At 53.7% G+C, this 16,995-nt stretch overlaps 1 protein-coding gene across 1 annotated transcript in view; it reads left to right on the top strand.

The window, feature by feature from the left end:
• SLC29A3 (solute carrier family 29 member 3) overlaps positions 1-8,422 on the top strand; it is a 38,837-nt gene extending 30,415 nt beyond the window's left edge. The window contains exons 5-6 of the mRNA XM_032841064.1: positions 4,135-4,297; positions 7,644-8,422. Of these exons, the coding sequence (XP_032696955.1) occupies positions 4,135-4,297; positions 7,644-8,298 (818 nt within the window). The 3' untranslated portion in view covers positions 8,299-8,422. The remainder of the gene's footprint in view (positions 1-4,134; positions 4,298-7,643) is intronic.
• Positions 8,423-16,995: the final 8,573 nt, after the last annotated feature.

Here is a 16,995-nt window from a genome sequence, read left to right as displayed (position 1 = left end):
CTCCAGACAGCAGACCAGGTTAGTCTACCTGGGGGGTCATGCAGAGGGACATGCAGTTACCCTTCCAGAAAAGGCAACAAGTGTTAGCTCTATTTGCACTGTCTATTATTGGGTAACAAAGCACCCCAAAACTTAGTGGCTTCGAACGATAGGAGTCATGTCTTTGGCTCACAGATCTGCAACCTGGGCAGGAGTCGGCAGGGACAGCTCAGCTCTCCTCTGCCCTGCACGGCATTAGCCGACAGAGTAGAGCTGTGGGCTGGAGGGCCCACTCTGAGAAACTCAGCCAGGCTGGGGCCTGGGGCCTGAGGGGTTCCTCTCTACCAGGGTCTCGGCACGGCCTGGTGGGCTTCCCTGGGGCATGGTGCCTGGGTCACCAGAGTGAGCATCCCAGGAGACCCAGGCAGAAACATTATTTCCTTTCATAGCTTAGATGTGGAAGCCATTTATGGCCACGCCCACCATAGCCACGAGCCCACGGGCCTTTGAGGGGAGAGAACACAGACCCACATGCATCAGCGGAAGAGCATGAAAATCATCCTGTAAGAAGAGCAGCTGGGAGGGAAGCCAGTTGTAGCCCCTTTCGGCAAACATATCCGTCTACCGAGTGCATCTCCTGCAACAGCATTCCTTTCTTCCCTTCCTCCTAGTCCCCTCGCCTTCTCCTGTCCCCTGCTTTCTCTTTCCTTTGCCTTCCTCTTAGCTTCTCCCCCTTTTCTTCCTTTCTCATTTTATAGAAGACCTACTATGTGCTAGGGATTCAAAGATGAACAGACCCAGCCTCTCGGGAGCCGATAGCCTAGCAAATAAGCACCTCCATGACCCTGAACTTTGGCCATCTCTGGAAATGCAGATGCACCACTTGGGTCAACTCCTTTGGCTGAAGTTTGATGCTGATCCTAAGCCCGTGGTCCAGGCCTTTCACAGCTCTGTTCCCTCGCTCAGATGTCCCAGCAAGAAAAAAAGGAGTAGGGTCAGTAAGAATCTGTGCTTTCACAGAAGACCACCGTCCCTTAACATGAGACTGGGAACTCAGCAGCTGTGTTCAGCATCGAGCACGTCCCTGTTGTGTGAAGGAGGGTCATAAGCATTGGCCCACTTGAAAAGAATTTCACAAAGAATCTCTTCTGTGTCCATGAACATCACTAATAGATCCGTTTCTCTCCCCCGAGCCTCCCATCCCTTCTCAACTCAGCACTGGCGGTATTCCTACCTGCAGATCAGAGTTCAGATGTGAGCTCAAGTCTGTTTACCATTTTGGACATAAGATCAGGCTTTTGGCTCTGTCCGGGGAAATCCTTGGTTCTAAAGTAAAATGAAAGTGGGCCCATGGCTAAGTTTCTTGAGTACAGTCAATATGCCTGTAGCAGGGCTTTGAGAAGGACATTCCTAGCCTGAGGGAAATGGCCCCCAAGCACTGGATGTGATCTCGTCTGTCACCTGAGTCTCAGAGAGAACCCGTCATCTCCCTCCATCCTGCTGGCAGATGTATTTTTCCTTACAAACACCTTGCTGGCTACCTGTCTACCAGTGGCCAAAGCCACCATTTATGCTGGCAGGGGGTCCTTCGGGTTCATCGGGCTACCCGGGAATCTTCTCGAAAAGGGGACTCTCTTGTGAATTTTTCAGAAATTCCATGTTTGAAAAAGTGGAGAAGTCTGGCTCTCACACTTCGGTACTGATTACCCCAGGCCCTAAGCCAGTGTCATCACTCGGCAGGGGGTTGGGAGGAGCCATCAGGAGCCCCTCACCCTGGAAAATCCGAGGTGGCCCCAGCTCCCAGAGGCCCCAATGCCATCTCCCCAGCCCCCGTTATTTCTGGACCAGAGGAACCCATCTGTGAATTCTGCATGTGTAGGCATCCGAGGAACAATTCATTTGTTTTGTACTGGTGTTTTTTTAAGCCCCTCATTTGCATGTATTTCCATAACTGATGAGATAAAAGTAGGGAGTCATGAAAGATGAGCTCCCGGAGGCCTGGTTTGTTGTTGATGATAATATTGTAAATTCCCTACAAGTTGGGGAGAGAGAGGGAAATCAATAGGCGGTGATGTTAAGATCTCTTCCTTAGGCAGCCGGCAAGTGTCTTACTCAAATTGAGCTCCAGTTCTTACAAAACATCCAGGTGGGGATTACAGCTTCTCTGAAGCTGGCACCCTCTTGGCAAGGGGTTTACCCTGTTGTTGCTGCTTTGATGTAGGAAGGACAGAAATAGCCAAACACCTTATCGGGAATCTGAGAGGTTCATAGGCACTCCTCTGTGCCGGGCACCATTCTCAAGGCTTTCGGGCTCAGGATCCTTTTTATCTTCGTAAGAGCCCTTTGATGTGGGCATTAGTAACATCCCCATCTTACAGCTAAGGACACGGAAGCACAGAGAGGTTCAGTGACTTGCTGAAGGCCACACAGCCAGAAGAGGTAGAATCAGGATGGGACTCAGATGTTCTGGTTCCAGAGTCTGCTCTTTGTCTTCGCTGTGCTAACCTGAATCTCTTTGCTGTCCTTTCAAATCCCGATCTCTGGCCCCACCTGGGCGAATAAAGTTCACAGGGAGGTTAGGGAGGAAGGATCTGTGGTGGGAGGCGGTGGGCTGTTCCCAGCAGAGCTGGGGTCAGAGGGGTCAGGATCCCATAGGGGTCAGGCAGAGTGTGGGTGAGGATCTCAACTGTTGCTCTGGGCTCCTGCTCTGAGCAGCACCCAGCAGAGAGTGCCACCTGGTCACATCTGTGTGACAGTGACAGGGCTGACCCTGCCCGCACAGAACACTTTGCTGTTTGCTGCCTGCAGTCACCCACCTCCTCGTCTCCCTGAGAATCCGTGTCCTGGCCTCCTGGCTGTCAATGCCGACAGACTCATTCATTCAGCCAGGCAGTGCGACGTACTCACCAGACCTCGGGGGATGGAGGACGAGTATTAGCTCCATTTTCCAGGCAATGAAACAGAGGTGGAGAGGAGTAAATGACTTGGGGGCACGCACGGCCATGTCTGACTTCTGAGTCTTGCCTAGCACAGGTTGACTACCCACGGTTGTGAGGGTTCAACAGGGAAGTAAGGTCCATCCCCCCATCTCCCCACCCCGCCTCCCAGAAGTGACAGTGTGATTGCAGCAAAGAAGGGGACCGACACTTGTCGAAAGCCGACTGTGTATGGGCCCTTTCCAGACATGAGCTCAGGCCTCACAGCAGCTGTTCAAGGCAGGGCTTGTTAGTCCCAATTTACAGACCAGCAAACTGGGGCTCCAGGGCGTCGTGTTAGCCTCCCCAGTCGCAGTGAACAAGCCGCAGGGTCAAGGGTCAGAGGTACACCTGTTTGGCTCCCAAAGCCGTGGGTCCACTAAGTTGTGCCACCTCCTCTGTTGGTAGTGGTCAATGGTGGTGACATATTTTCACACGGGTCACATGGCAAAGCCCTTGGCCAGAGAGAACATTTCATGTGGGAGGGTGATTGCATGCATGTGACTGTGAGTTTGTGTGTAGGAGTGTTATAGCACAGCAGTGTGTGTGTGTGAGTGTGTATGAGAAAGTGTGAGCACGTGTGTGTGCTGTACGTGCAACCACATTCACGTGCATGTGTGCCACACTTCCCACGGGGTACAAGGTCAGCTCCGTGAGCTCTCGGGCGGGTGACACAGAGTTTCTGTAACCGATGAGGACTCCCGGGATGGGGCGGTGTTGCTCAGAGCCACAGGTGGGCCTGTGCCAGAACATTCCCTGAACCTCTGATCCAGTTTGCTTGGTGGTGGCTTGGGCTGAGGGCACTGGAGAGGAGCTCTCTGAGAAGTCCCACCCCTCAGTGGAAAACTGCTGACCCTAGAAGAAGGGCAGTAAAGAGAGATGGAGGTGAAGGTGAAACTCTGGAGGACGTTTGCGCCCTCAGGCTGCAGCTCCCACAAGCCCGTCAGTGGAAACCTGGGCTGGGGACATGACCTCTGATACCCTCTTAGACTCAGAGCTCACGGCTGCCCAGCCCCCTGTGTCTGCCGGGGCGTCAGGGCCCCCTAAGGACTACAGCATCTCTGTCAAGCAGGGAGAGTTTCTACCCCCGTTCCATGAAGGCTGAGCGGACGGGGCATGCCCGAGTCGCAGGGAGGTGGGCTCACCCCCCCATTTCCACGGCCTCCTGTGCTCCTTGCAGGAGGAGCCATGGGGGGCACCATCAGTGCCGTGGCCCTGCTGGTGGACCTGGCGGCGTCCAACGACGTCACTGACAGCACCCTGGCCTTCTTCCTGACGGCAGACGTCTTCCTCGGGCTCTGCGTCGGGCTCTACCTGCTGCTGCCGCGGCTGGAGTATGCCAGGTGAGGCCCCCCTCACCGTCAGGATGTTCCCCCAGCTCTGCTTCTTTGTACCCGCTGTCTCCCCAGGCCTCTCCCCACCTCTTCTTGCACTTCTTTCGTGCTTCTTGCTGCTCTTTTAACAACAGCCCTCAACTTTTTCTCGCATTTTATTCTTGTCAAGGCATTTCCTGATCCATTATCGTATTTGATGTAGGAGAGGCAGGAATCATTTGCCCTGTTCTGCAGGTGAAGAAACGGAGCCCGAGAAGGCCAGGGGGCCAGCCTGTGACCACACAGTGGGCGAGCTGGCAGAGCTGGGGAGGCCCAGGTCCTAGCTCTGCCCTTTCCCACGGGGACCCGTGTTGCCTGGCGGTGCTGAGCTCAGCCATTTACACCTGTGTGTCTTTTCTTCACTTTTTCTGTGTGCAGTTGTTACCGCCCTTCCCCATTTTACAGGTGAGGAAACCGAGGCTTTGTCAGCTAATAGACGTGTCCAGGCTGCTCACCTAGTGAATAGCAGACCCAGGTTTGAACCAGATTTGTTTCCAGAGCTGTGCCCTTTGCACCATTTTTGAGTCACGGAATGGGCAGAAGGCAGGAGGGTCCCAGCACTCCTGCTGTGTCCCTGTGTCCTGTTTCATGGTGCTTCACACGAGTGTGTCTCCAGTGGGGTGGCCAACCTTCCCCGTTCTCCTGGAACTGAGGGATTCCCAGGATGAGGGGCTTTCGGTGCTAAAACCGGGAAAGTCTCAGCAAATGGGAACAGTTGGTCACCTTCGTTTCTAATCTCACTTTCCAACTGAAATCCTCACAAAACCCTTTCCAGCTGAGCCTGTGAGACAGAGAACACCCAGGTGCTATGCTTGTCCCATGGAAGCTTCTTCTCTGCTGATTAAAACTTTGGTCAAGACTCCTGGGTTTACAGAAATGCATCAGACGAAGGAGCTTTGGAGGCAGCCAGGCTCCTGGGGCTGCTCAGACTAAATCTTAGTTAAACGGGAACCCATGGGTGCTGCCCCCAGGAGGAACGGACCCCCAGGCAGTGCGGGGGGCTGCTGGCTTGGGGAGGGCGACGGGAGACAGAGGTGGAAGAGCTTGATGAGGAAGAGGTTTCACCAGGGGAACTTGGCGTGGAGCCCTCTGAGAGCTGACTTCAGGCCGGGATCTGCCGCTGAGTCGGAGGGGAAGTAAGTATACTCCTTCCCCTAAATAGCGGTTGTGGAACAAGACAGAGTTCAAGTCTGCAGTGCCCGGCTCAGCATCACACGAGAAAGTGGTTTGGAGGAGGAGCCCTCCTACCGACTCGATTATTACCTGTAAGCACTTAGGATGGGCGGCCTGGCGGGGCCCTCAGAAGCTCACGGCTGCAGGACCCATCTATCTTACAGAGGAGGAAACTGAGCTCAGAGAGGGGCATGCCTGGCCTAATGTCACATGGGGAAACAGAGGGGGGCTGATACCAGAACCCAGCCATCACAGAGCTCCTGTTCTCCCAACCCCACACCAAGCTTTCTGTTTGGGATGTGGTCATGTGGTCAGCCTATGTCTCCTGGCTTTCAGCATCTGAGACCCAGAGAGGTTGAGTGACTCAGGCAAGGTCACACAGCAAGATGGCAAGGCCAAGCCACCTAAGTGTCTTCTACTCTGGTGAAAGTAGCAGAAATTGAAAATATTGATTATATCAGTGTTGAGGATATGGAGGGAAAGATACCTTTATAGACTTATTAGTTATAATTCTATTTTGAAGGGTTACTCTGTGTGTGGTGATCTAGCTGGAAATAGGCAAACATGGTACTCGCCCCAGGGAGCTGTCTTTTAACAAAGGATCCAAATGATAAAACATAAACTAACCCAATGGTTATAATTTGTGGTCAGTGTTTTTGAAGAAACCAATGACCGCATAAAGATTAACAGGGCCAGTGACTGGAGATGGGGCAGGGGAGTGGTACAGAGCAGAGACAGATTGGTCTTACCTATTTGGAGAATAATAAAATTTAAAAGAAAATTTTAACAAAATTTTTAAAGAAAAGCTTTTTTAAAAAAATAACTTATAATGTATTATTTGTTTCAGGGGTACAGGTCTGTGAATCATCAGTCTTACACAATTCACAGCGCTCACCATAACACATACCCTCCCCATTGTCCATCCCCCAGCTACCCCATCCCTCCTACCCCTCTCCCCTCCAGCAACCCTCAGCTTGTTTCCTGAGATTAAGAGTCTCTTATGGTTCGTCTCCCTCTCTGGTTTCATCTTGTTTTCATTTTTTGCTCTCTTTCCCTGTGATCCTCTGTCTTGTTTCTCAAATTTCACATATCAGTGAGATGGTATGATAATTGTCTTTCTCTGATTGACTTATTTCGCTCAGCATAATAGCCTGTAGTTCCATCCATGTCATCGCAAATGGCAAGACTTCTGGATCTTTGATGGCTGCATAATATTCCATTGAAAGATACAAATGTTTTGATCCAGAAGTTCCTTCTCTAGAAATCTGCTCTACTGAAGTCCTAGCATACAGGCGCAAGGCTGTGTGGGACTCTTCATTGCACCATTATTCATAGTAGAGAGAGATTGGAGCTAACCTTAATGTCCATCAGCAGGGGAGCAGTTAAATTGCATATGCATACGATGAAGTATGCCACCCAGCAGAGAGGCGTTGAGTCACGTGTCTCCATGTTAACAGTTGGCCACGAGATACTGTTCTAGATGCAATTATGGGCACGCATGTGTATATCATGCATGTTATGCATGTTATTTGGGCTGTTATGTAACACATTTGTATACATTATTTATATAATAGATTTAGGAATTGCCCTGTTGCGGGAAGTTTTGCAATGTGTATAGTTTGACCCCTTTTGCTTAAGGAACAGAACTAGGAAGGACACGTGGTGGGGGGAGAGGGGATGTTTGCCCATCCACGGAGCCATACACACCAGATTTTTAACCATCCGGACCTCCAAGGAGTGAGACCAGACCGAGGTGGCCATACTCGTTCTAGTCAACCGTTTTCCTTCTGTATTTTGAGTTCATTGCATCAAGCTTGTGCTATTTTTATAATTTTAAAAATTATATTTAAAGTGCTATTTTATCTCCATGTCTGGCCCAAAGCAAAATGAAAACAATGGCTCACTACGTGGCCGTTAGTGCTGCTTCCCTCTGTCCCTGCTTGCGGCCAGCCTTTCAGACAGCACCAGGATGGGCAGGCCAAGGACTGTGCGGGTCTCCCTGTGGCTGCCCGGGCACACATATGTCTGAGGGCTTCCTGAGGCTTCATGCACCAGGCCTGTGGGTCCCTTGCCCATGTCCCCAGAACTCCCAAGTGACCCTGCTTTCTGGGGCCCTCTGACCGTGAACCCTCTCCCTCTGCAGATTCTACCTGAGACCTGTTTGGCCAGCCCCTGTGTTTTCTGGGGAAGAGCAGCCACCCCAGGACTCCCCCAGCACCCCCTTGGCAGCCCTCAGATCCCGCGACTCCTCTATACCACCCCTCCGCCCCATCCTGAAGAAGACCGCCGGCCTGGGCTTCTGCGTTGTCTACCTCTTCTTCATCACCAGCCTCGTCTTCCCCGCCGTCTCCACCAACATCGAGTCCCTCGACAAGGGCTCGGGCTCGCCGTGGACCACCAGGTTCTTCATCCCCCTCACCACCTTCCTCCTGTATAACTTCGCCGACCTGTGTGGCCGGCAGGTCACAGCCTGGATTCAGGTGCCGGGGCCCAGGAGCAAGGTGCTCCCCGGGCTGGTGCTCCTCCGGACCTGCCTCCTCCCCCTCTTCATGTTCTGCAACTATCAGCCCCGCGTCCACCTGCACACGGTGCTCTTCCGGTCCGACCTCTACCCGGTGCTCTTCACCTCCCTGCTCGGCCTCAGCAACGGCTACCTCAGCACGCTGGCGCTCATGTACGGGCCGAAGATCGTGCCCCGCGAGCTGGCCGAGGCCACGGGGGTGGTGATGTCCTTCTATTTGTGCTTGGGCTTGGTCCTGGGCTCGGCCTGCTCCACCCTGCTCGTGCACCTCATCTAGAAGAGGCGTGATGGCAGGAACCTCGGAGCCCTGCGACAGACACTTAGGAGCCCCAGTGGGTGGGGAGCGAGTGTCGGGAGGGCTGGGTCAGCGTGCAGAAGAGAGCGGCAGCTGGGCCCGGCGCAGAGCCATCTCCCCGGGGAGCTGGCAGCCGTGCCAGGCACACATTCCAGACACTTTCAAGAGCTCTCCTGAGACCTCTGAAGGAGACCAAAAGACATGCGAGTGGGGCCCCGTGACCACAGTTACTCAGAGGACAGTGGACATGCCCATCGCCCTTCTAGTTACATTCCGCCTCGTTTTACAGCCTCTTGTGCCCTTTGTCGCCAGTGTTGACTCCAAACTGTTACAAGGCCAGTGCCAAAACCCGACCACAGGCCCTTTGCCTCTCCCAGTCTTGCTCCCTCCTGGGGACAGCAGGATGTAGCAATTCCCAGCCCTCCCTCTCCAGGGGGTTCCCCTAGAATAGAAATCTCCTGGAGGGACACCTAGCGGCTCAGTGGGTTAAGTGTCGGACTCTTGATTTTCAGCTCAGGTCTTGATCTCAGGGTCCTCTAGTGAGTTCGGGCCCAGGGCTGGGCTCCATACTGGGCACGTGGAGCCTACTTAAAAAAAAAAAAAAAAAAAAAAAAAGTCCACTGGAATAGCCAGTTCTCAGGCCCAAGACCCAAGGCTGTGCAGACCCCTGCTTTCTGTGGGCGAGAGAGTACCCGCCCACTGGACAGGGGACCCCAGAAAGACAGGCCTTCTAGGAATCCTCCATTCCCTAAACTTGGGCTCTAGAAGGCTCCCCCATCCTAGAGACTGAGGGGGTCAGGCCTGAGAGTTCTGACAGGGATCCTCCACGTGGTCTGTGGCTTGCTCTAGGGTGGGGGTCTTTTCACGTCCATGTTTACAAGATGTCAAGCACCTTGGTTCAAGGGCATAATGAATACCTGGATATTTAATGAGAGCCTGACTGGTGGCTGGATAAGTCAGGGTCGCGGCCAGAAACGGCATCCTCCAACTGGATGATGTGAGGATATTTGAAGACAGGGTATAGGAATCCTATGGGGTTGTGCCTTATATCCCAGAAATAGTAAGGCCCTGGTACCCTTACCCAGGGCTGGGGGCAGGGGGCATCTCCAGCCTGCTGTGACCCACAGGAGGTGTACTCCCTTCATCCTTCCCTCCTTCCCATCTCCTCAGAGCCCCTGTGCACTGAGCCACAGCCAAGCAGCAGGCAGAGTGGTGGGGCCTAGACTTGGAGGGGCAGCAGGTGTCTTGAAAGGGGGCACCACCCTCCCGGGCCCATATGCACATCAGGATAGCTCTGAAGCCTCAGCCAGGTCCTGGGTGGCGCTCTGTCCTGGTTTGTCCTGCATCTGCTGTGTATTTTGAAGCTGTTTTTGCAGCAGGCGACCCTCAATTTGTGTGGCCCCCCAGGATGGTCTGATGTGAGTAGTCATTTACATTTCTCCAGTTCCTTGAAGGCTTCTGCAGCGCTGTTCCTTGGGGGAGCAGGCTGGCTTGGGAATCCGAGAGAAAGGAGCTAGATCAGACCCAGGAGTTCTTTCTTGAGAGTCGTGCAGAAAGAACAGAGCTTGTCCCCCAAGAAGCAGCAACCCCAAGAGCCATCAATCCACCCGCTCCTTCTCGGAAGAGCTCGGGCACCCCGGTGTCCTGCATACAGCCGATTAGCCCTGGAAGCAGCCAGTAATCCACCCAGTGGGAGCAGCTTATGTTCCCCTCCTTCTCAGGCTAGGACACACTCCCTTTCTCCGGCCAGAGAATTAGAGAAGACACCCTGGAAAGGTTTTCTGAAACTTGGTATCTAGAATACAAAAAAAAAAATTTTTTTAGCTAAAAATAAATTCTCCTGTCTCTCCTCCCCTTGCAGGAGCCTGAAATCTCGCCCTTGGTTTTTTTCCCCCACCTCTAATGCTGGTGATCATTTGGTGGCAGTGGTCTGGCTGGTGACTCATCCCAACCTCAGGCTGAAGTGAAGGGGCAAGAGAGTAGCCAGCCGAGGGTGGAGGGGAGGGCGAGGGGAACAGGCCAGCTTCCCGGAGGAGGAGGCATCGGCTGCTTGGGGGCTTGTGGGGGTGATGCTGACTTAGTTGCTCACCTTCGTGAGCATTTCACAAGGGATCATTCCTTCCCAGGGAGGGAGGGAGGAAAGTGAAAACACGTCTCCCAGCAGAAGGACGGACAGTGGTGTTCAGACACGGTCGTTCCCAAGCACTGGACTTGCTCGTGGGGTTAGTCTCACGTGACCACAAGTGTGGAACTAGCTCACGCGCTTTGGGGAGTGAACCAAACTTGCTGAAGAGAAGGATATTTTTCAGTGTGAGGGTGGGGGAGTCCCCAAGAAGCTGGCTTTGCCTCCTAGTCTCTGATTCGATCCCAAGGGCCAGTTTTTAGTACGTGCCCTTGTCTATATTCCAGACCATACATATCTTTATTTTCCTCCTTTTATTCAACAAAGAAAGCCAGAGGCAGCCACCAGAGCGGACTCTTCGACTAGCGAGTGACAGGCGCTTCTAAGAAAACGTTTGTTCCTACAAGAGGGGATGTCATTCGCAAAAGACTCCTCCTTCTGCCATCTCTGGCCCAGGGCTGCCTCAAGAAGATTTGGGGCCCCCACAGCAGCTTGGACATGATGTGGGAGGAGATCACTGCAGGACCCCGGCTTCTGAGACCATGTAATGCTTTAAAGAGAACTCCAAGTAGAAGAGAGAGGGCCAGAAGTCAGCTGAGAGGTTTCATTCCATCGGCATGGGCAGTTGCATTGACAGCCCAGGCTCACCTTTGTGGGCTTTCTGAGCAAAGCTGCTAGTATCTGTTTGCCATCCTCACTTCCTCGGTGACGGCGCCGGCTGGGCCTGAGTCATTGCTGCCCTCCACCTACTGGCTGAGGTTGGCCCACTTCCCAGTTCAGCTTGGACCCTGGCAGGATTCCAGAAGGGATTTCGGCCCCACAGCAGGTGGGAGTAGTCAGCAGGCCACAGACCCAGCATCCAACCTTTCCATCAGCCCCCCAGAGCCCTCGCCCGGTGCTGTCCTCCGCCAGGTGCTTCACCTCGATTACCTCCCCATCCATAGCTGAAAACAAGAAGGCTCAGAAAGACTAAGTAACGTACCCAAGGGCACTTAGCTACCAGGTGGCCTAGACAAGAATCAAATCCAGCTCTCCCTAAACTGAGAGGTCCTCGCCCGCCCTGCCCTCTTGCTCCCCTGCTTGAACCTTGACTTTCTCCTTGGTTCTTGAACCCTGTCTCCCTGACTCCCTACCCCATGGCCTGGTGGGAGTGTTGTGCCAAGTAGATGGATTGCCCACTGGCCCTGGCCTAACTGATTGGACCAGTGCAGCTGATCAGCCTCCTCTAGACTGGGTCCTCATGGACCCTGGCACAGGACCTTGGGTGGCTTCCAGCTCTTGCCCTGTCCAGTCTGAGCCCCAGTCCCTGCCCTCCTGGTCCCCACAGCCCCTTCTCTGCCTCACCAGCCCCTGCCGCTGAGGTCGCTACTGTGTGGCTGCTGGTGCTGGGCCCAGCTTTGGACACAGGGTTGTAGGACACAGAACATGGTTTGGGATTCAGGAAGCCTTGCCCCCTACCTCCACCAGGCACTGGCTCTGAGTCACGTTGTCTTTGGGACCTCACTTCCTCATCTGCAAAGGGAATGATAAGTTCTGGAATGTGACTGTCCAGGGTGCCAGTGAGCCAACCCAACACACCCACTCTTTCCTGACACCCAGCCCACATCAGCCGGGCTGCACCAGGCCTCACAGTGCACGTGGCAGGCTGACCCAGACTCAGCCTGACAGATGACCTCAACTTCAGGCTGCCGTGGGCTTGACCCAAGGGAGAATGATGGAGTCGGTCATGCTCTCTGTCCTCACAAGACTCCGGCCAGCTGATGTGATGGCCCTGTGCATCCCCCTGTTCCTGCCCTTGCCTGCCAGTGGGAGGGAGCTCCAGGCCTGCAGTGTGTGGGAGGACTGGACAGCCAGGGCTTCGGGCACCCGCCCCACGTGGGAGTTCTGGTTCTGCCACCTCCCAGATGGGTGCTTTGGCCCAGTCTTGCTGTTACCCTCTCCCATCTGAAATGAGAAGCTTCTCAGGGCCGCTGTAAGAGGTAACAAAGCCCCTGGGTTGTAGGTAGAAGAACCCAGCAAATAGCAGATCCTTAACAGACTTTCTGCTGCTTCCGGGACAGTGCGGCATCCTGCACTTCGGAACCTGTCCCTTGCCCGGTCCCAGGGCCCAGCACCTCTGGTCCTGATGCCTGCTCTTTACCGCCCTGCCTGGGTCTGGCCTAGACACATCCGACCTGGGGGCTGGGTGGCTGAGGCAGAAAGCTGGGGCTCCCAAGACCTAGACCACACTCTGCCCCTTGCTTTGACCTCTGGGCTGGCCCCGTCGATCTGTTGTTAAGCCTCATCTGGAAAAGTGGCCCCCTCCCGCCCTGCCTCCCTCATCCACAGGTGGCTAGCTACACAGATGCTCTGTAGACACTGGTCGTGTCTCAAAGTGGTTCTGGGCTCTGGAGCCGGCCAGCCCAGGTCTGAGTCTCACCACTTCCTTGTCCTTGCACCAGGGGCAAGTTCAGCCTGACTGGCCATGGTTGTTCCAGCCACTCGTCTGGCTGTTGTGTGTGTTAAGTGGCATGGTGGTAACTCACAGAAAATCTTCAGGATTGAGCCCAGTGTAATTGGTGCTCCTTGCCAGCTTCCAGAAGGCTGTATATTTGTCTCTTCCCAGTTTACCTAACCTGTGAGTACTAACTCGTTGACGTTGTCTCTTTCACTCACTAGACTCTGGACGTGTCCCCTGTGCCAGCTGTCCTGCCCCTCCCCTGCCCACCTCTCAAAGCCACATCTCCCAGTGCGGCCCACCGTTGGGGCCAACAGAGTCTGCTCTGTGGAGCATAATGAGGGCAGAGCATGCTAAAGGCCCTGGACTTCTTCTGTCCTTGTTTTCTTCCAAGAGCCCTACACAGGTGTTTTTCCGCCCCCCTGGGAGCAGTGAGAGGCTCCCGGAGCACTGAGAGCATGTGCAGAAGTCTGTGTGCTTCTGGGCAGAGGGACCACAGACATCTGTCAGGCCATCAGAGGAATCCGTGTTCTAAGGTTTTAGATCCCCAGGAGGCCAGGGACCTGCCCCATTTAGATGGTGTCCTCGTACACAGCACAGTGCTGAATGGTGGGACTCTGGAGCCTGCCTGATTTTGCATCCCAACTGGAGACAAGTTTCTTAACCTCTCTGTTTCCTTGTCTGGGAAAGCGGTTGACAGAGTACCCACGGTCCCCCAAGGAGGTCTGCGCACTGTTCTTGAAGGTAGGGGTTTCCTTTAGAGAAGCTGGGAATCAAGCAGATCTACCGACAATGTCAGTCCTGGTCCGGTCCCCAGAACCAGGCACAGGATCACAGGGTGCTGCAGGTGGCTTTAGGCATGAGTCAGAAGCACACGTCTGAAAGGGCCTGCCACGCCTTCCTGGGGTTACCCTGTCTCATCTAACTTCCAGAGAAGCAGAAGAGTGACCACCCATGGAGCCCTGTAAAGCAGCATGTCAATGCATAATCTTCCTTAATCTGTCCAACTCACCAGGAGGAAGTCGTAGTAGTCCCATTTTATAGGTGCCAAAACTAAGACTCAGACACAAGCTGCTAAGGGGCGGAGCTGAGATTCAAGCTCAGGTCTGTCTGACTGCAGGACGCCAGCACCTGAAGGGATTGTAGCAGCATCTCCCCCACCCCCCCAGACACACCCGGAGTGCTGGACAACATGCAGATTGCTGTACCCACCCCGAGTTCCTGATTCCCAGGGCCTGGGGTAGGCCATGAGAATTTGCATTTTTTAACAAGTGCCCAGGTGGTGCTGATGCGGCTGGTCTGGGAATCCGGAAATCCAAGAGCAGCTCTGCGAGACCACGGAAGACAGATGAGGGCTCTTCAGCAGCTCACACCTGGCCCAGGGAGAGAGAGCAAGGCCTCTGCTCCTGTTCCAGCTGAGGACTCAGGACTGGAAAGCCTGTAGAGAAGCGAATGCATTGTGGGCACTCAATCCTCGTTCCTTAAAAGTGATCACGGATCCAGGGCAGAGCCGGTGCATGGTAAGAGCCAAACTCATGCTCTCTGCCAGCTCATCTGGAGGGTTTATACTCCTCGGCTGCCTCTTTTTCACCTGCTCCCTCCACCATAAATATTCAGGAGGAAGGAGGGAGTAAGGAATGAGAAAGAGGGAGGCCTGATGGGCAAGGTGTCCTGCCCATAGCTTGGAGTTGACAAGTGGGAAAGAGCCATGTTCCCACTCCCTACCCCGGGGCCTATAATCGGGGAGCAGCAGCCAGGGGTGGGGGGGGTGGGGGGTTGGGGGTGGCGCAGAGCCACCTCCTGCCAAGGCCAGAGTCACAATTCCTACCTGTTCTCTGGGCCCATCAGCTGCTGAGGTGGTGTTAACTGTTTTTAATTTTGCTGAGTCTTTGCTGAGACTCAAAAAGGGAAATGAGCCATTACCAAACAGCAACACTTTTTGCAACAGAAACTGCATTTTCTCATAACATTTTGTGCTCTAAGAATGTAGACGTCTGGCCTTGCTTTACCAAAGTTGCCTTTCAGAAGGGAGTGGTCTGTGGCTCACCTTCTGCCCATAAAGTTCTGTGAGAAGGGAACAGGAGGGGTCAAATGCCAAAATGCGCCAGGCCTGTTAACACCATACCAGTTGGTCTGATAGGACGCCATCAGGAAATGTCCCTTTACCTTGCTTTTTGCTGCTCAAGACGTTCGGCTCCTGCCACGTTGGATAAGGACTAGACACCTGAATTCTTCAATAGGGAAGAGCTCAGGGACGGAGATTGCAATCAGGGGACTCTGGGTAAGTCCTTAACCTCTGTCAGCCTCCGTGTTCCCGCCTGTATAATGGGAAACTAATCTTGCATACCTCGAAGCTCTGATCAGCTCCGGGTGCCTTGTAAGCTGCAGAAAGCATGAAGACTGCTGAACTAACCGCAGGCCCACTTGTATCCCATCCAACAGGGGCTGGGGTCTGTAGGTTCAAGGGGACTTGGTAGCCAGGTGCTCACACCCCCTCCCCCTTCTGGACCATGCTCTGGGTGCCCAGGACTCCCAAATCCCTTGCCTACATGGGCTTAAACTTGCAAACAGGGCCCAGGTGGTTCATCCTCCCACAGCCAAGACTGCTCGAGGCGCTTCTAGACCCTGGGGATGGCCGTGTGCAAGCAGTGCTGCATTGGGACATACGGGTTTGGCATCCAATCTGTGCACAGGAGACCCCTCTACAGGTGGGGGTGAACCACCCCATTCCACAGCAGAACTCTAAGAAGTCAGAGAATTCCCAATGCAGACCTGAGCTTCCAGAAGGAAGAACATATTTAAGTTTGCTACTTGACTTGTAACTTACATATGGAGACACATGGTATATGGGCCTTGATTTGTACTCTTGCTGGGCCCACGCATAGTTCCTTTTTATTAGTAGAAGGTTAAATGCCCCTTCCTTTGAGCCAGACAGACCTCTTATTTTCCTCTTTCTCTGTGCCTATTTCCTCTCCTTTGTCTTCCTAAATATTCAAAGCCTTGCCTTACTTAGAAATGTAACCGGGACTCAGAGACGTTTATTGAGACTTCCGGGGCTCCTTTCTCTTCCTCATACCACTTCTCACCCTCCCTTGTGACACACAGGACAGAGCCCAGGCAGCAATCCTGGGTAGTCCCCTGGTCGGTGGCTGCCTCCCTTTGCCTTTCTGAGCAGTTTGCAGACTGTGGATGTCCCTACTACTTCAGGGTAAGAAGACAGAGTTCCATGGGAGCCCCAAAGCCACAGGAACTAGCTGATACTAAGAAAAGCCATGGGCTGCATCCTGGGGCTGGAGGAGGCCCTAGAAGCCTAGACTTTTGTATAGGGGGCAACTATAGGGAGAGTGGTCCCGCCCAATCCTCCCCTACCTCCATCCTGGAAGGTGCAGGCCGTCAGAGGGGAAATAAGTTAGTGAGAGGTAGCAGCCAATGACTCCGCCATGAGTTGAGGCCCCCTTTAGGTTTTCCTAACTCTTCCTTGCTTGCTGCCGCTGGTGTCATTGTCCACATTCTGCTCCATAGAAAACCCTTTCCCAATGTCCCCTTCCTGTTCACACACCCTTTGGCAAAGCAGGGACTCTGATCTATAAGTGGGGTTGCTTGTCTGTGTGAGTTACATCTCCCCACCCCCAGAAGGTAAGACAGGAAGAGCTGCCCCTCCCTTCCCCCTTGCCTCCTGCAGTCCTGGGAAGGCAGAGCAGGTGGGTGAAGACTTCAGCGCACATCAGGTGCCTATCAGATTCTGCCGAAAGACCACCTGTGCCTGAGAGGGGCCAGAGGCAGAGAAGGAACAGTATGAGGGGACAGCCTTGTGGCACACTCATTGTAGAATATCTCCTGCTCCCCATGTGCCCTGCAGACCCAAAGAGAATCAGAGGAAAGACTAGATATTAGACAACTCCACAGTGTCCTGGTCACTGTGTCTTCAAGTGTGAAAGTGAACTACTCTGCTAAGAGGTCGGAGGGGTCAAGAGGCAGCGTCCCAGTACATGGAGGTTCACCCCTTTTCAGTTCTTTCAACCCTGATTACCCACGGAGACCACTTTCAGTTTAGTGCTTGAAAGTCTTCAACACCTGGCTAAAACCTGCTCTTCTCCCTTTTTGACAAAATGAGATCTGC

This window comes from Lontra canadensis, unplaced genomic scaffold, assembly GCF_010015895.1.
Source record: "Lontra canadensis isolate GAN:19392208 unplaced genomic scaffold, GSC_riverotter_1.0 scaffold3, whole genome shotgun sequence".
In the NCBI taxonomy this organism is placed as follows: Eukaryota; Metazoa; Chordata; class Mammalia; order Carnivora; family Mustelidae; genus Lontra; species Lontra canadensis.
Note: the sequence above shows the minus strand (reverse complement) of the source record. Positions and strands in the feature narration are given on the sequence as shown.